Source organism: Aptenodytes forsteri, unplaced genomic scaffold (genome assembly GCF_000699145.1).
Source record: "Aptenodytes forsteri isolate BGI_AS27 unplaced genomic scaffold, ASM69914v1 Scaffold309, whole genome shotgun sequence".
NCBI lineage: Eukaryota > Metazoa > Chordata > Aves > Sphenisciformes > Spheniscidae > Aptenodytes > Aptenodytes forsteri.
The window spans coordinates 6,223,891-6,244,660 of NW_008795857.1; the positions used below are offsets into that span (position 1 = coordinate 6,223,891).

Genomic DNA, 20,770 nt, shown 5'->3' on the forward strand with positions numbered 1-20,770 from the left:
CATTTGTTTTTCCCCTCCTCCTCCCACCACAACAAACTTGAAACTGCTTTTTTAAAGCTAAGACTCAGATACAAAATAAGCTACTGGAGATTTTCATGGATGAATATGTATTTCTGAACTTTTTCTAATCTAGAACATATTCAGGCTTATGGTGTGAGCTTTTTAAATATGTCAAGCAAACTTATTATTGAGATTTAGTGAACATACTCCTGGATGCTTCTCTTCTCTCAGAAGGATATTATTATATCCTATATTATCAGCAAGACATTCAAGCCAGCATGTGCATGCTGCAAGAGTTCACCTCAGGAGGTAAAGGACCACGACACTGACTCATCGGGACTGATTCACCTCCAAAATCTGGGGGAGGAGGGGTGTGGGAAATGTTTTTTCTTCATTGTTAAGTAGTTTGGGGAAGGGGTTACATTTCCATTTTGTAAAAGTAAACCGTGTGAGACAATATTAATTAAAAAGCCCTATTATTTTTTAAAAAGCTAGAATCCAATACAAGGAAAAGGACTGGTGAATACGGAAGACAGAAATTGAGAAAGAAGGTGATCTAATGGTCAGATTTTTAAGGCAAGCTCAGTATCTTCAAAAGACAAAATCAAGTCTCATAAAACTGTCCCTGTCAAAGCAACATCGGTTGCTTTTAGCTATAATTGCATTATTTAATCCTTCTCAATTCAACCCTCTATCAGTTTTCCCACTATTTTTCTCAGAATTGATGTCAAGATAACCAGGCTTTAATTACTTAGGTTTTGTTCTTTTTAATATTGTCACAGTACCGATATCTTTCTGGTTCTCTAGAATTTTCTTGGTTTATCTGGTTTTATTAAGAGACTGACCAAGAATAGCTGAAAAAAAGATCTCCATGATAACAGAGCACTGAACAAATCTTGAACTTCCAAGATCTGTAACATGCGACAGCAGGGACAATGGAAACTGGAGCAAGGGAAAAGACTATACTTAGATTACATGAAGGGAAAAAGAGCACAGAAGCAGGGGGATAAAACTAGAGCAGGAAGAAGAGACCTAGTAAAGACTAAATTTACAAAATGATTCCAATAAAGAGAGCAGCCAGAAAGAAAAAAGATAATCCAAAAATATTTGGTGCAAAGCTATCCAAACATGCCATTTACTCCTTTGTATATAATCCTATGAAAAATGTACAAAACCATGTGAGCAGTAAAGATATAAGCCAACACTAATCACTGATATCAGCTCCTGTTATTACAGTCCATTCTTCATAGAGAAAAAATTAAATAGATTTTGATAAAAATTTTTACACTTACAAAAAAATTCTCAAAGGGATCTGAAAATCTGAAGAAAATTAATTCACAACAGAAAAATTGGATACATCTGAAGATAACGGATTCTGTACACTTCACATTGGTCATCCCTTCATTAACTTTGTAACAGAAGACGACAAACATGTATTAACAGAACTGTGATAACATGTTCTCTGTAAGAGCTCTCATTAACTTTGTAACAGAAGACGACAAACATGTATTAACAGAACTGTGATAACATGTTCTCTGTAAGAGCTCTAATACATTTTTATTTGATAAGCTCCTTGGAGGAGAGAACATCTTTATCAAGACCAGAGACAGACATATAATTTAGCTTTCCTAACATAATAGCTGGGAATTTAAGGCAAGTGTTTCATGACAGTCTGATGAAAGCTGAAGCAACAGTATTTTGATATTAATGCCAAATTCAGTAGGCTGTTCTGTTTGCAGTATTGCATTAGAAATCAGTGTGAAACTAAACGTAACCTCTGAACGCAAGTACAAGAACTTACGGTATCAGATATTTGTTTATTATTCCCACTTTTCCCCTGGCATTGCTAAAGGAGCTTTCAATAATATGAATATGCATTCAAGAGCCCACTCATAAAACAAACGCCAACTTATCACCAGACTTAAGGGTCTCTGTTTTCCCAGCATACCACATACAATAAACCAGCCAAGAACAAGATGTGGGACAGAAGTCAGTCTGGTCCTGCTGTATGTGAAGTTGTCAGCTACTTGTTAACAGAGTCAGTGACATGCCATCCATCCTTAACCGTGACACTCTCCTTGACGCCTCTCCGATTCTGCTGGTATTAAGCCTTTATTTTAGTGGCAGTAAATGAAACAAATAACTCTTTCAAGAAATTAGAGTCCATAATCTTAACAAAAGTAGTTTCATGAAGTCGAAAGACTATGACCTTATGAAACACTATTTCTTTGCTCTTAATAAACTATTCTCAAATGTATATTAAAACATACAGTGCCACTTCTTTTGAACTGAATTCTAACGATTACAAAGAGATACGATATGGATTTAGGTGATTCTAAACTGAATCACAGTCAATGCAATGTCAATATTTCATAATGAGTTTAGTAAGAAATTCCAAAGTTAAGGAAAAACATCTACTTTTCCCAGTGTAGAGTCATTCATCCATAAATCTGCACTTTATGTGACTTTTTCTGTAGTTTTGAAATGCAAGTCTCATGTGGGATAGAGATCCTGGCTTCAAATATAAAGCTCCAATGTTTCCTCAAATCTGAGGAAACATTGAACCTGAATTCAAATGGTTTGACTTTCATGTTCCAAGTAACTGAACTTAGTTTCCCTTTCTGCTCTCTCTTTTTTCATACATATACTTCCCTTCCCTCCAACCTTGATCTAATCTTTCTTTTCTGATTATCCCCATGTCTGTGTTCCTTTATTCCCCCCTTCAAGTAATACCTTTACCTACAGCACATGAATGACAGCTATGCCACTGTCTTCTTTAAGAAGCACAGCAGTATATTAAAATCTAAATAACTAAATACTAAACTAGCAGGCATACAACGTGTAAAGCATCTATACGATCTTATTTCTGCCAGATTCAGCTTTTCTTCTTTCCTTCTCACCTACTCTATTAAAAAGTGCATTATTGCTTTAGCTGAATTAAGGCAATCCAAAAATCTAGCAACCCACATAATAACTATATACAGCAACACAGACTGATCCACAAAATTAAAAATTAATGGAGGAGTATAAGACACCTATAATTGTTTCAACCTGCCTGCAGACTTAGGACTAGATTATGCTAATTATGTTTTTTTGCAGTTTTACAGATCAAGGAGGACAGAGCTATTAACACAAAACCCTTCAGAAATCCTGATCCAATCATAAGACTCCAGGAGCTAAGAACTCATCTATCCCAGCTCTGATCCCTTGTTAAACTCTGATCCCACTAATGCACAGCAATCTGATTTCCAAGAGGTTTCAGCACAAGTCACAATTATCTAATAATTCACATGCTCTATGGCTGCTTGTACAATTGAGGTCTTTGTGGGCAGGAGATGGGAATACTGTTTTTGTCACTTAAGTACCATGCACACGTACAAGTACGTTTCAGACATCAGTTACAGTTAACACACAGCAAACCAACGGGTTTTATTTTTAAACATTATTGAAGAAAGAAAAAAGATTCTTTCAAGGACATGTTTGTTCTAGGTGTTTTATTTAAGATCAGTTCCCATGGGTGCGCTACAAATAGAAAATATTTCCAACTTGTCATTTTTCTGAAGTAAATGAAGTTTTATTTTCTCGGTACTCTACATTCCCTGACAGAAGGAACACTGAAGTTATCATCTACAAAGAATAAGGTGGATATTTTTCATTCCCTCCACCCAAGCAATATAGAACACAATTTTACTTTTGGGAAACAAAAATAATTTAGCCTATTTAGCTCTTTTTAATCCAGCAAGTTGAAACAAATTTGGAAATAAAAATCTACCATTAATCTAAATTTTCCATTGTGTCAAGGTTTGAGTGTTAATCTGAACTAAATCTAAATTTTAACCTGAGATTGCTTCTTTGACTTTATAATCTATCTTTCTGAATACTGTCCTTAGTAGCATCTTATTCTAGTTGTCTTGAACATGCTGAGCTGTACTGGCAGCAATGCCAGTACAATGACTAGTTAAAATCTACAGCCTCCCATGCAATCCCAACTAGCCAGGTCAGCTCTCAACTAATATGGAATTATCGTAATTCCTAGGAAGGTTAATGAGAATATGTTAAAGAATAAAGGGAAGACACTGAGAATCCATACCATGTTCTGGTCCAAAATTCAGAAAACAAAAAAAGAAAAGAAAACAACTCTGAATAAAAGAATATTTGTAGCATTCACTGAATGAGGATAATAAGTAATTTTTAAGTAGCAGACTACTATGTGTATTCTACAATTACAAATAAAATTTGTCATGTTTAGAAATATATTTTCAAATTCTAATAGACAGGATTACTGCGCTACATGAAGTTCTTCGCATTTCTTCTCCTGTCTTAAATTTTTTTTTTTTTTTTTTAAATAGATACATTTTTGACTCTCCATGCAATGAAAGACCCTCATATTTCATGGAAACAACAGTTTCAAAGAAGTCACCATATTAAATGTGTACCCCAAAGGGTACCCAACTGAAGATCCCTGATTCATTACACAACCTTTGCCATTTTCTACTTTCTGAATTCTTCGCAAGTTTACCGCTCCTTTACAATCTCACAAGGGGTTAGGAATATGGCAATATTGTATGGTGCGAAGACCTTCATACCAAATAAACCCACTAGTAACATCTACAAGAAATATTTTCTTTTTTGTGTAAAATGTTTTCAGTGATGGTACTTTTTGCTTGAATTCATATTTATTGGGCATATTGCTGAATCAGGTTTTGGGAAGTCTGTTGTAAAAACAGAAGCTGAAACAGTGGTGCAGAATTTTGGAACAAACTAACTCCAAACTGTCTTATTTTTCTGAGTTGTGATAAATTATACCTACTTGAACAACAACGGAAGTAAAATGCAAGCAAGAAGTACTTGAAACTTCTTACAGTGGTCTTCCACATACAAAAAATACCTTTTTTCCTTTAACTAGGTGATATTTTCTCTGGCATTTCTGCCACCTCCATCATTTAATTCCTTACCATCAAAGACCTTCAAAAGTTTCTCAAAAGAATTTATTTTTGTAAAATTAATTGAATACATTGAAAAACAATCTAGAGGCACAAACCCCTCAAAATCATTTTAGCAAAAATCAGCTTCATGCATTTGCACTGAGAAGAATTTTCTTCTGCTTCAAAAAGATAGATTTCGTACTTCTATCAGCCTGATACACCTTTAACCTACTTAATACAGAATAAAAGATACATGAACATTTATTGCCTGTATTTATAGTACTTGAATTGTAGAGAACAAGTTAAAAACACTCAGCCAGCAAGACACCAACCTTGTGGGCAGGGTACAGCAGCCATCAGCCGTCAGCCTGACTTGGGTTTCATAGCTATCCAGTGGGCAAACAACCTGTTGAACGGGAGGACATTCGACTGTGCTGCAATCCACACTGAACACTACGGAAGAAGGGGAGAAGAAAATTCCTTTTACTCATGCTTTAGAAGTTTTTTGCAAATTACTTCATCATAAGCAACCAGTTATGCATCAGCCTTTTAATTTAAGTCAGAAAAATTATCTAATGAAAGCATGCTCAGAACACAAAAAGACTTCCGTTCTCTTTAAGATTCACTTTTGAAAGTTATTGATTTGGGAAGAAACTGAACTAATATTAGTTAATAAAAAATTTGTAAAAGTGAGACAGGCAACCTCAAACAATCATTACACCTGTGAATAATATTAGTTACAGGAAATATACCAGGTTACTGAGAATATACTTTCACCACAGCTTTTAAAACAGTAAACAATTCATTGTTTAATTTTTTTCTGATTAAAGTCTGTTTAAGGAGTAAAATACCTGGGTCATAGGAAATAAAAAAATATTAAAGATACAATATGGATTTATGCCTGCACATGTAAACTACATTTTTAAGGATTATTCCATCAGGTTGTGTTGTTTAGGTATTTATATATGGGCAAAATGAAATGCAAATTACCAAATCCATCTGCATTAACAAGATGAAGAATCCCGCATAACTAGTAAGACTGACTGAGCTTTTTAGAAAGCAACATATGCTTAGAAATGCAAAAAAAATCAGGCTGAATACACATTTAATTCTATGAGTCATACTCAGGAGAGTTGAAACATGTCTTTATCTTATTTGGTCCTAAATCTCCCACATTAACAAACAACACCAGCTCAAGCATTATCTATTTGCTATCCCTTATCATAATTATACTAAAAGTACAGAATAAAACATGGTTCCCTCTTTAAAGAAGTAAGCTTCCTACTGACTGAGTAGGCAGGATGAACAGAACATTATCAGACTGAAAATTATACAGTACGATATCCCTGATTACTGATTAAACTTGCACTTCAGTATTGACACTATTACGACCGCTTACTGCAGTGCTAAAGCAGCTTGGCAATGAATGCTACATCACACTTCTTGCAAGAGCTGATACCTTTCTAAGTCCCATTTTCTGTTTTCTAGTCCTACATTTTTCAGGCTCGATCCTCAGAGGTATACAGCAATAATAATTTAATTGGCCATAATGAGACATCAGTCTCAGAATTACATCTACTTAGCATATTTCATTAAGCATTTAAATGAAAGCACAAGTTCAATGAAACCAACTTGCAGCTCATCAAGGTTAGGACAAGTAGGTTGGTCCTCAAGACCATTAACTTTCAAAGTACATGAGTATGTAAGCATCCTCTGTATAAGTGACATTCAGAATCTGCCTTTTTCCAGTTACTTGGGAAACGAAGCCATCTGCTAAATCAGAGCAACCTGACAAGTTCAAGAAGTTCTCACTGAAAAATGCACAAATTTAATTGAAGTCCATTTTGTGGAGCAATGCAGAAAGTTACTAAATTTAAAGATTCCAGTTACTCATCTCGACAATGGCAATTATCAAATTAACTTTTATATCTCTTCGTAAACATACAAAGATACCTATTTGCCTTTAAGACGGGAATACTTAATTTTATAATATTTCACTTTAAAAAGCACTAGAGTTTTATGTTCCATTTTATTAACAAATAACACGTTTGAAACAGCTCTTCTGTAAGAAACATACATCTAGTTCCTCCATTATCACAAAAGGCAGTGAGAATCATGAGCTCATCAGTATGGCCCAACGCAACCAATACGATTTGCATGAGTCTGTTGTGCCAAGTAACTACCAATGTCCAGATTCCTGAATTTAAACTAGTAACCCTTCTACCTCCCCAGATTCAAGGACCCCTCTGCCTCCTCCCCATGTAAGCTGTCTGGGAGAAACCAGCCAACGAGTTCTACCAACAAGCTGCTACTGCACAGCTATTTCTGCGTCCATCTTTTCATACACCAGTAATGACAATGAAAGAAAAAACACAAGGAAACTCCCTAATCATGCCACCAAGTCTCAACTAAGGCGCTCTTTCTTCCTAAACAGTTTAAATTCTTTCTAGTGGTTATAGTGTGCTAGTACATGGCTCACTATCACCAAAAAGCAGCCCAAACAGTCCTTATTAAAAAAACCTAAGGAAAATTACAAACAAACCCCAAATCAAGAGCATTCAAATAGAAAATTCTCATGTTAAGTGGCGGTAGTCACTCAGTGGTTCCCCTGTTTGATTTGACTTACCCATTTTTATTTATTTTATATTGATCTCTTACTAGTTCTAGAGCACCCTCCAATTCTTGTAAGGATTAGTAGGATTTGGTGAACAAAGGGTATGCACTGAGCTTATCCATGACCCACAGAATTTTATAATCCACACTCATAACCCACCTCAGCCTTCTCTCCAAACTGGGAGATGTTTATTATTACATTATTAGATTAATCATAGAACAGCTGAGGCTGGACAGGACCTCTGGAGGTCATCGGGTCCTACCCTCTTCCCAAGCCAGGCCACGTAGATCTGGTTGCCCAGGACCATGTCTAGATAGCTTTTGAATATCTCCAAGGATGGAGACTCCACCACCTCTCTGGGCAACCTGGGCCAGTGCTCGGTCACCCTCATGGTGAAAAAGTGTTTCTTGATGTTCAGAGGGAACCTCCTGTGTTTCAGTTTGTGCCCACTGCCTCTGGTCCTGCCATTTGGCACCACTGAAAAGAGCCTGGCTCCATCTTTACACCTTCCCTTCAGGTATTTATATGCAGTGATGAGATCCCCCTGAGCCTTCTCTTCTCCAGGCTGAACAGCCCCAGCTTTCCTCACAAGAGATGAAGAGAGATAAGAGATGAAAGATATTTGAAGAAGGGAAAAAAGTTCCTCCTTTTTTTCCCCTGATTTAAATGGATTTCTCAGACTGGGAAAAAAGTATTGAGCCAAGCTTCCAGAGAAGCTGAAAATTTTGTAAGATTACAAAACAGTCTATAATCGGATTCTTCATTACTTAAAAAGATGTCCCCCAGATTAGCTGTACTACCGTCCTAAAAAATAAGACTGCAAACATTTGCCACTGAAATACTAGTTTTGTTTTCACATCTTGCTTTGATTCCAATAATTGCAAAGTGTACTTTTCATGAACAGGTTTATTATAAGCTGTTATATATTTTGTAAGCTAAAAAAATTTAAAATCCTGTCTAAAAAAATCATTTTTGTCTATCCTAGAAACTTTAAGCTTTAAATATGTAGTTTGACAAATATATGTCTTCAAGAACTCATAAACATGTTGCAATTTCCTATCAGTGAAGATGCATCCAATCAACCTTTGCTTACAAGTCTTCAGGAACTTTCTCATGCACTGAATTTGTACACAGTAGCATCTGGGAGTTACTAATTTTTCTATGAGAATGTATCAGAAACCATACCATGGTTGCAGACCCTGACATAGCTGCAGTAATGTGCAACCTCCTTTGTAGACTACAAAACCAAAGGTCTCTGATCATGAAACTGTTAATACCTAGGTGAAAATAACTTTATAGTAGAATATGTTAACACAAGTATATTAAGTTTCACCTTTACATATTATGCTGGATTTTGAAAGAATAGAATGTACAGTTCAGGCGCAAGATCTAAATAGCTAGCCATGCATCTAAAGATCCAGGATCAAGGTAGTATTTGCATCTCTGATGCAACACAGTGGCTCAGCACAGGAAAGACTTCGTATTTTTCCAGAAGTCACAGCTTTCTGAGGGTCCAGTACAAGAGTACACAGTCTGCTTCTACAGCCGCTAAGAAGCATCACATAACACCCTTTCCTTTCTGTTCAGATGCATTTCAACTGGTCCCTCATAAATAATGCAACACAACGTGACTACATCTGATAATGGTAGTTACACTTGCTACTCTGGGAGAAGGAGAAAGAAAGTGTGAAAGCATCTCTCCATGACAATGCATCATCCTCTTTACATTTCTTCACACTTAAGAACGTATTAAATAGGACCAGAACAGATGGCGTTCCCAGACTTTCAATGCAGTTGTATCACTGTCTGAATCACTTCCTTAACTACCCTATCACAGGTATTTCCCAACATGGACCCTTGCATTTGCTGATTTTTTTTTCCCCTCCATTTTTCCATCATTGTCAACTTACAAGCCATTTCTCCAGCTCCAATAGAAACGTATGTCTAATTCTTCCCCACTCATTTTCTCCAGTCCTTTCCCAATCTCATCTCTTAAGTCCTCTCAATATCAGCTTCAAACAAAGCATCCAATAAAACAACACGTACTATTTCTGTAAGCAACAGAGAACAAAAAAATCATTAACTTTGTTTCTCTCAATTATGTATAAAAACTTGATTTTGGTGACCCTTGTCCTTAGTGCAAGACTAAAAATTCCAGATCTGATTTTCAATGCCAAAGCCGTACCAGGGTGGAGCACAAGGTACTTCCCTGTGCATCATTACACACTACCTACTAAATTTTGCTACTGATCTCAGACTTTCCATCAAGCCCTGACCGCACAGAACTCTCCAAAGAAATAAGCCAAACAATAACATTCTCTTTACAATTGTGTTTAAACCAAGGTTTGGTACCAGGAAAAAACCCTCCATTTCAGTAAGAGTAATTTTCAGGCCATGCAGGGGTGCTGGAAAAGGTGAGTGAATGAAAGGTCTGCCAGGAAGACTGCTAGAAGAATGAAAAATGAGCAGTCTTTTCAACAGAGGTTCTCTCTAGCATGACAGACATTTCCCAATGCTTCCCCAAGGATGTCAGAAACTAAAAGATGACAATCTGCACCTCATCATATTAAAAAAAAAGTTATCAATACTGGTACAACAAACATCTGTTGGATAACTGCCGAAGTAAACTATTTACCTTTCTTTATTCAGAAGTGGCAGCTAGAGTTCCTATCACAACTCCAGCAAAATACCTTTTAGATTAGATTTTAACTCCATCTTTAAATAAACAAACATGATTTTAAAAACATCATTGCTCATACTGTTTTAGATTCTTAGCAAAAGAGGCACATATACTCCCACAAATCTTGTTTCAGGTTATTTTTATTTTTACTTTTAACACATTATGCAGCTCCATTTGAGACCATTCATTCAAACTATCTTTATTAAAAAACCTTATTTTTGAGAATACTTTTTAAGAACTGTAACTCCCAGCTTAAAACTAAATTCAGTGCTCATTCAGTAAATTCACCACACATGAACAGCCAGTTATACACAGCTCGTAGGAACAAAGTAGGTTGCTTATGGCACCAGACCACCGCTATCTCATCTCTGAGCTTAGCAACTGCAGCAAAACAAAAGGGACACGACATACTTGTTCTCAGTAGGTACTACAACTGTGGCGAGATGCTTGGTGGAGCAATGGGTAAGAACATTTAAGACAAATTAATCTGGAGGTTAATAGACAGGTATGACTAAGCTACTAAATTTCTTCACTATTCATTTTAACTGAATGCCAACGCCCTTAATCATTGTATTCCTAAAGTAAAGGGGGTAGAAGAGGAAGCAGATCTCAAAATGAAAGATTTTATTTTTATTCTAGCATTTAGTGTTAAGGAAACACTTCCTATTTTACTTTCAGCAACACTGTTGCCAATCACAGTATTTGAACATATGCAGTTCTCAGCAGAAGGCTCCAAACTCAAATGCCACTGTAAACTGGAGAGCAGTGACATCTTATTTAAGGAACAGAAATAAACACAATTTATGCTTTAATTGCGCAAACACTTTATATCGGCATAAGGCGGCACTGCTATCATAGGAAACAGTCCTCGCAGCTTCTGGCAATTTGTTTCCACCGGAAAGCCCTTGCTGGTGCAAAACCTCTATGGAAGCTGGTTAAGCAGACACGGAGGTGCAAGAGCAACACTCTAGTAGCACCACTCACAGAACTAAAGTTTTTAGGTCTGTGGCAAAGTATGGAAAACAGTTTTCTCTGTTTGACATGTAAACTCCATAGACATGCTGACACTATTCAGTAAAACTAGCGACATCAGCTCCGTAAGAAACTCTGCATGAACACTTATCGACCAGGCCTTATACTGTCCCTTGTCCCATTTTTTTCAGCAACGTGGCATTAAAAACAGAGGAAACATGAAATGGAGCACTGCTAGTTCAGTTCCTCTCCAACTCTTCTTTCCTACAATTCTTCATGATACCAAGTCAAACTCTGAAGATACAAGGTTTATTACCAGACTTACAATGGGCTGAATAAATATTCCTGCCACATAAGGAGCACTATCTGACTTTACTTCATGACGACTATTTCAGCAAATCCACATAGATAATTCACATAGTGTTCACACACATACATAAAACCAGTTATATGCTACTACATATACAGTAGTACATGTATATACACATAGAGAATAAATAGCATAAAACAGTGCAGGAGAGGCAGGATGGACTAGATTACCTCCAGAGTCATCTAGTCTTCCAACCTAAATTGTTCTATAATTCTATAAGCCTATGAATATATAATGCTACTAAAACAAGATATTCCATTGCCTGTTCTTAAACAAATAAATTTATTTAAAACCACAGACAGTGGTGAACATGACAGAACAGTTCAGATGGAAAAAACCAGCAAGGTTCATGCTGACTTGCAAATTTAAAAATAAAATCCCCAAACTTTCTACAAGAAAGGAAACATTAAAAAGATTTCATTATTTGTTTAGTCTATAATTTTCTTCGTATATCAGACACAAATTATGTTGTCTATATAAGTACAGTTTACACTCTTTGAAAACAAGGTTCCTCTGAAAACTGAAAAAAGTTCAGATTTGCAAAGATTTGCCATTAAGAAAAAAAAAGGCCTTCTATGCTAAGTAATTTGTAGTCTACTGAGATTTGTCAACATTCACCTGCTCCTTTCCCTGTTTTCCAGTCTCGTGTTGGCTTGTTTTTCCCTTTGCGATCTTCCCACTATGTCAAACGGCACACGAAAGAAACATCGAGACCAAAGTTATAAAAGTCAACCTGGACAGCCGCTGAAGTCTAACCTGACAAAAGTGAGGCTAATGTAGTGACTAATAATTCCATATTAATAGCACTCCCTTTTTTTCCCCTAAAGCCAAGGCACTGCAACAAGTAGGGGCCCCACTTACTCTGTAGTTTAGCCATTACATCTTTCATCACCTATCGCTGCGTGGATGCACAAGAGTACCCACCTACACTCCTCATCCTCTTAGCCACTGCCGAAGAAACACACCTTCATCATCTCCCAAGGCGGGGGAGAACTCTCTGCTTTCCCTTAGCCTCTCAATTTCTAACCCCCATTGCAAAGCCCTACATTTCCCTTAAATTCCATTAGTCTCCTTCCCCAATCTCTTCAAAGCCTCTACTCTTCTACCCTCCTAATATACATCTTCATTTTTCCAGTCCACGTACCTTCACCTCTTAACTCCCTACAACAAAAAATAAACTTACTTCAGAAAACAACATACACACAGTTACATAAATCCATTAATGCAATAAGTAATCACATATTCAATTTGAAGATTCTGTAATACTAACAAGCTGAAAACAACCTTCAAGAAGTAACCTACAAAGGTAAGTTTGGACTGAGTTATTTGCAGACTACAAGATGGGAAAGCAATTAACAGTCAGGAGGACATGATCAGAGCTAACATTTATTTTGAGAAATAAAGAAATAATCCAAAGCCAGCATGATAAAATTCAGTAAAGGCATATTTTAAGTATATATAGGAAGAATTAAAATGTACAAATATAGTGGTTCAGTAGCAGTCACGCTACAGTAAGATCTTGGGATCACAGCATTTCACAAACTAAATACAACTCTTGCAAAAGAGTGAGCTCTTATTTAGAATTTTGCATGAAAGACAGAAAGTAATTATTCTACAGTATTTAGTGCTGATGAAGACTAACCCAAAATAGTACTCTGCTTTTGGAAGCCATATTTTAAAGACATGTGGATAAACTTAAGAAAACTTAACAAGGAAGGAGTCTAAAGAAACTACGCCATAAGAAATTACAGCTAATTCTAGACAAAAGATGACTAAAATGGACAAAATGTTCCAGAGCAAAAATTATTATTAAGACTTTTTCACCAACTACTCAAGATAGAGAACAAACAGTTTGCTGAAATTTCCACTCAGGCAGATTTACACTGGATATGAGAAAAAATACAAAGAGAAGCACTAGAAGATATAAAGACTGTACAATCTTCTTCTGTGGAGGATTTAAGAAAATGTTAAACAAGTATGGAAAAGGTACAGCTTAAGCATACTTGAACCTGTTTGCATATAAGATTTTGGATTATACAATTTTTATATGCCTGCTTTCATCCCTCTATTTTTATTACTCATCTTTACCAAAGCCTGGATCAAAAGGAAGAAAGAATTACGTCTTCCACTTCGCCAAGAATAATAAATCACAAGAAAGGGTGATTCGTGTTCTCATGAAATGGAAAAATGGGTAAATACTGAAAATGTTGTGAAGTCTTTCACTATGCTCCTCCAAAATCCTTTTGCTTTCCAGTTTTTAAGGGTCATCACTTTGTAAACTAGAGAAATCTTAAGACAGAAACCTTAATTCCCTGTCCATGCACAATATATTCCAACTATGAAAAACCTTTGTATAATCTAATCGGTATATAAAGTATGTCACTTTAACTAGTAGCATCTACAGAAACTCAATATTCTCACCAGGCTACTTTTCCCTTGTTGCTCAGTTTAAATTAACGTCTGAAGAAAAAAAGAAAGTAAAATTTATCATAATATTTCTTTTTTTCTTTTTTTAATGGGTATTACCCATATATAATCATTTTAATTTTGAAGAAGAATCAGAAGAATTTAGAGGCTATATAGGTTTTATTAGATGCAATTATAGAGGTTATTGTGCTTGTCAGACAGTTCGAAAAAACTGAAAAATGGAAAAAAATTGTGTCCACTTTTACCTGGTTTACATTCATAGAGATCACAGCATTCCCCTGGCTTTCCTGATGCCTTAGAAACCAATATATTCAAATAGCCAGGTTGGCAAACCTTCCTCAAGCAGCCTGCAGGATTACACACACAACGGCTTGGGAGTGGACAGCATTCACCAGGAGGAGCGTAGCCTTCAATCAAGATGGAATCTTCTGGACAGCGAGGAGAAAACTGGACTTCACAGCGGGCCTTGGAGCAATCAGGTTTCTCTTCTGAAAGGGAGAGAAAAAAACAGCATGCCATAAATGTCAGTAAAACACTGTACTGAAGCCGTAAAGATGAGCTCAGATAAAGCTCCCTTTCTTCTCCCTCCCCCCAAAACAATAAAAAGGAAACTGCTGCTGCTGAACTGATTAGCAAAAATTACAGAATATGCTTAAAAAAACCTTTGCAATTGCAAGATGGCAGGTGCGTTATGAAATATTTTACAAAAATTCTAATTTGTGCAATGTGCGTGACTGCTGAACCCAGACAGCCTCAAAAAACAGCTATGAAGCTACACATTTGGCCATGACATTAAGAAACAACTTGTCATATCATGCACAGCCCTGATGTTCACACCTACGCCTTCAGTTTCCTAAGACTTTCCGTTATGAGCAATTGATTTTAATTGATTGCTTTATTAAACCTGAATGACCTGAACTGAGATGTCACATATTCAAAAAGCTGGTTAAAAGTTCAACAGCTAACATACTTGGAGAGTCCATACATTAGCAGAAGAGGATTTTTCCCACACACACTCCCAATGCTCACATTAAAAGTGTTGTTCCTATGTACTTCAGTGGCTTGAACAGTAAAAGAGAAGAGGTTTGACTAGCACTAGCTACAGGCATTAGAGGTTGGAGGCACTGGCTGCAGAGACATAGCAATAAGAAAAGGAATACTGAGGAGCAGGGTCAACAAGCTGGTGGGAATGGTGACAAGCTAGACAAACACTGAGATAAGACAAAGAGAGAATGAAGACGCAGAAGAAGGTTCTTAGACAACTAGGTAACACTTTCAAAACTTGGAAAAGAAGTCCAGATTCCCCATCCTCAAAAAAAATAATCTTAATTCTGGCAAAAATGTTGTGTCATGCCCTCCAACGACTAAGCCACATTGGGAAAAATCAGGCCACTCCCATGACTGATTTACTCCGTAATGCAAACAGTGAGAAGCTTGCTCATATCCAAGAGGGTATCGCTTTGCTCAATATACCTGAGCACTGTTAAAACACAAGTGGATTCAAGACACTCAGGAGAGCAGTATGTTTTGGTCAACAGGACATGGTGACTTAAGTGTTCGGAGGCAACGCAGGGAGCCTTCCCAGGCCTGACCAGAAAAAACCCCCACAACAACAGAAAACCAAGACCTGAATTTATAAACTGTTTGTACCACTCCTTGGTTATTTGCAAGTTTGTAAACCAGATGGTTCTGCTACAAATGCCACTATTACTCCTACAAAATTAATCAACTACTTTGCTTGTTGTCATTAAAGTTAGACGCAGAATAGTAGAAACAAGTAAAAACACTAACTTTATTAATCTGATGTTTAAGCTACTGCCATTTTAAAAATTGATCTCTAGTGATAATTTCAATGGTTGAGTAAGACGTATCAAATATGAGCAACTCCGATATAAAAAAAAATCAAGAATATCTTCTCCAAGATTTTAGTAACTCACTGTTTTTGGAGTTACTGAAGTTACTGGATATTGGTTTTGGTTTGTTTTTTTTTTTTTTTAAACTAAAAGCAACACAGCAAATGTATAATTCTGCTTCCAAACACACACTGAATGTCAATAACAGCAATTTTTTTTTTCCAGAGGATCATTTTTACACTTAATTTTAGTATATTCTTTGGAATTTTACGTCATATTGAAGAATCAAAGCAGTATTGCTTGTCTGTATGGTTGATTTGCTAACTGTGCTCTAGTTTCATTCAAACATAGAGGGATATAAAGCCTAGACATATAAGTGCTTAGAAAAATATTAATCTAGGTCTTAGCACTAGTAATTGCAAAAGGAAATAATGAATATAAACGTTTGCCTCAATTTTAGTTGGCAAGTATAGCAAAACAGAATAAAAAAATAAGTACATGAAGGAAATACGTGTAGAAGTACTTTATATTTTTTCTTACAAGCAGAGATTACTAACTTAAATGTGATACTAGATAGTGTCATAACTCTTTTCTTACAGTTAAAAACCCCACTATTCCCATCTATCTTTAAAATAGCCTAGGCTAGATACGTACTTCGCCTAGAATTTTAAATAACATTTGTAAGACCAATTTTTTTTAAAACCTACCCTTATGTTTAGGTTCTTATCTGCTTTATTAAACACATTGTTCAGACTGGACATTACTGGTTACAGAGGTTCACTGCAGAAAGTTGTATAAATAATAGATAATATACTGGTTTCAGTATTTTATTGATATTCTTTAGTTTATGGATATAATAAAAGGCTCGACATTTTAGCTTTTAAAAATATTTTCATTTTCCACTGCATATTGTTCAGTCGTGCACAGACAAGACAGAGCAGCAGTGCCGTAGCAGCCCTTGAAGTTCATGCTCATGATAGACCCTTAAATTCACACTGTTCATTACTTGATCTGCCCTAGCATTATGCATCCAGCCATCTTCTGATTTCCGTGACTAACAGATAATTCCATCCTCACGCAGCCTCTCTTGTGAAAAGACTTCATATTATACATATTTTTAAAAAATTACCTACTATTTTTACTTGACTGCATTTACATACATGTATCTATATCAAGATAAGTGTTTCCTTAAGGACTGTTTGTATTTGACCAATTTAAGCCAACTTTCAGAAATGCAAGGTTTGTCAGAAACGCATGTCAAACTGTTGGGATTTAGACTATTCAGGACTCTAGATATATTTATTTTGAAGACCAATGCAAAGCCTACTGGTGGAGTTGTTACGATCACCTAGGGTTTCATAGTTATTATCTTTGATAGTCTTTTCCACATTAGAGTATTGTGCTCAATGTAGTTAACTGTAACAGAATACAATAGGAGTCTACTATGAAATAAAACCAGCATCGCTTTCAGAGGAAACGGTTTAAACACAAGCCACCACCACCTTGCAAAGACATGTTTGTGTTTTGATACCAGGTTACATAACACCAGCAGATATTTAGAAATCAAACTTAAGTTTTTCTTTTTAATCCAGTGTCACTATTACTTTTGTACTTCATAGTCCTGAAAAATAAACAAACAGAAACCCCTCCCTGCTACTACTTGTGTAAATATTGTGCTTCCAAATTATAATCTCAAACTACGTACTTGGTAAAACACTCCCTTCCCAGTATGCAAATGCAACTGAGCAACAGGAAAGTCAAATATATTAACCCAAGCTGCATCAGCCAACAGACAATTGTCCTTCAGCTTCCCTAACTCCAGCCCACAGCAGAGTCAAGGGCAGGTAAAGAAACTTTCCATAGGCTACGTCACGATTTGGTTCTTGATTTAGATGTGGTTTTCCTTTTATGGAAAGGAGCAAGTGGCTGAAGCGATATGTGATTGACAGTAAAGTGTTTTCTTGTCGAGTCTCTACTTCGTACTTCTGAAAATAATCTTTATCTAAAACATGAAAATCCAGCTGCTCCCGGTGTAGCATTACTATATTTTAGTTAAAACTTTAATCAGCTAGCACCACACTAGCGTAACTGCGTCCTGAGCCCAGCACTCACTACAATATAAGAAGGTGGGAGTTCTGTTTTACTGCAGTTCAGCAAAAGCCGATGAGGGCTCCTCTTTTTGATAACAAGCCTGAATAAAAGACCTTACTTTTAAGCAACCATTAAGAAAAGTTTCAAGGTGGTTGTTATCTCAGCAAATGGCAAGCATACCCATCTTCTCTATTTACAGGGATAAAGGTTTGTATATGAGACATTTCTACAATTCATTGTACTAAACTTGCTTTTTCATTACTTGATTGAAGAAGGCATCAAAATTGAATTTATTCTCAAAATAAACTACAAACATTAATACAGCCATAAATGTCACTGCTTCAGCAGGATTCCTGATTTAATTCCATTACATGCAGCTATTTAAGATTTCATCAAACAAGAGGAATCATTTAAAAGCTCTTTTTTCCTTTATTAACAAACACTTCCAGCCTTTACAAAAGGAATACATAAGAAAACATGTCAGAGCAGAATAATTGAAAATACAACAACAGACTATCTCAAACGACAGAAAGGTAGGGCTATGGCAAGCTGCATTCCACAGAAAACAGCTGTGAAATCACTCACCAGTGATATTTTTGCTACTTTACCTCTTTTATACACCACATGGGGACTATTTCAAAGCAGCTTCTCAATAGACCAAGGTAGATTCACAATAACCTATTGCTTTCTCTGTCAAATACACACATACACTATGAAGTACTGACCTGTCTCCCAGATGTTTTAAGTTACTGTCTATTACACAAATCAGGATCTTCCTAACCAACATCTTCAAAGTCAAACAAGGTATCAGGATTTAACCTCCACTTTATTGTCTTAATTATGATAATAAACAGAATATAAACAATTACTATGTGTGCCCAGAAACAGGAGAACTTCATTTTTCAAAGCAGTGTATCGAACCTAAAAAATTAGATTTCAGGAGAGGTAGAACTATATATGTGACTTACTATGAAATAAATTAGCACAGCAAATATATAGGATACTTATTCCTGAATAAAAAAGCATCTTAACACACAGATTACATGGCAAGAAGATACACATGTGTCACATTCTCCTAATTCATAAAGTAGATTTCCTCACAGGAGCAATTTCATACAACCCTAACTGTATGTAGACAGACAGTAAAACTATTTGTTAAAGCAGATGACTGGTTTTGTAATTAAGAGTGTGTACTCAGGACACTTACCACACTAATTAAAATACATTTTTATAAAACATTGTTCTACCCCTACCCTTGAAGCAGCTGACAGGTCTCATTTAATAAGTTGACCGTTTTAGCAAGGCAAGAAATTGCTTATACAACTCACCAATTAATTTAATGCAGTGAGGAGTTGTATACACTTTTGGTGTTTGATTTTCACAGAACCTGACAGTTAATGGAAAAAGCGTATACAACTTAATCACATTTCAGTCTCTCCTTTAAAAAAAAGAAACCCTTAACAAGGAGAACAATTACTTGTCAAGGATAAGTCCATCAAACTTCTCATAAATTAAGTCTGAACAGACAACCTACAACACAGTAAGAAAAACTCAATTGGCTGCAAGTGTTGCCTTTATGTTCAAAAAAAGCAGCATTTCAAATGATTACACAAAGAACACAAACTATCAGCTGGTTTGCTGATGAGGTTTCTCTGTGGGACACATTCTCTTTATAGCCTTCCATCAAACACTACCGAAGCTGGAAGTGTTCTGGTATCTCCGACATCTCACCAGCCTAAGCCAACAAAGAATCTCTATAGAGATAAAGGAGAAGTCTGGATCAATCAAGCTGTTACAAACGATCTATTCTGAGCCAGTCAATCTTCAAGAAATTCAGAAGTGTATCTGGAAAGACAACATTTTTAATAAATTGAACACAATCCAAACAGGAAAACTGACGTTTTGATGAATTCAAAGTAAGACTCCTATCCTTGGAAACAAACTTCCTATCTACTCTAAAAGGCAGCCTTAAAGACCATTTGATATAAAATTATTCAGTTTACCAGTGACAGTGCTATTTCTAGGTATAAATTACTACAGGTACCGGATTTGCACAGGTTTGCATTTCAAGACAAGCTTTACTTTCTGCACATCTGAAGGTTCAGGCTTACTTGCTGTTACTTTGCAATTAGCCTGCAAAAAGAACCTGCCGTTACTAAGCACATGACAGAGGACACCCTACAATTACTGAGAATAACTGAACCACCTAAGTTACATGTGTAACTGAACCGTAACAACTGAGTAAGTTACAATGTGCTGCGTGCTTTAATATTAAAACAGCGATCATTAATTTTAAAAGTCAGGATATCTCAAAAACGTTTCTCATTTTCACGCGATTTTCATCTCAGAAGCACACAGGAAAGTTGTAGCATCTCAGAAGTCAAGGCATAATAACATTCAAACTGACCCTTCACTGCAACCACAGTATATTTGTTATAAAGTGCATGAGGGGGAGGAGAGCAATCTTCGAAGGATAGAATAAAAAAAGAAGAAATCAGGATGTGGATTTGTTTTTTTTCCTTTGCCATTAACTTTAGAAACTGTCTGTCATAAAGCAACAGCCATACAGCTAGAACTTTCACAGTTTCTCCATATCAAAAGCTACTACATAGTTTTAAAATTATGTCTCCCATGACCTTACGAAGTTATTACAGGGAAGAGGAGATATAATGGCAGGATACTAAAGTCTTTATGTTACAACCAATGCTTTCTCTGAGGGAAGGTTAACTTCTTTACCTGCCTGAAAGGTTTATACAAAACTCACTCAAACTGGCCACTAGTTAAGAGTTGTTTTTATTAAGGTGGTCACAAAATATAGGAAGTTTTTTTGTTTGTTTT

The 20,770-nt window shown here is 36.1% G+C and overlaps 1 protein-coding gene across 1 annotated transcript in view; it reads right to left on the reverse strand.

The window, feature by feature from the left end:
- Positions 1–20,770, reverse strand: part of CRIM1 (cysteine rich transmembrane BMP regulator 1) — a 196,084-nt gene that overhangs the window by 96,970 nt on the left and 78,344 nt on the right. Inside the window, exons 3-4 of the mRNA XM_009283827.1 lie at positions 14,234–14,476; positions 5,258–5,378 (exon numbers count right to left, since the gene is read on the reverse strand). Coding sequence (XP_009282102.1) covers positions 5,258–5,378; positions 14,234–14,476 — 364 coding nt within the window. The remainder of the gene's footprint in view (positions 1–5,257; positions 5,379–14,233; positions 14,477–20,770) is intronic.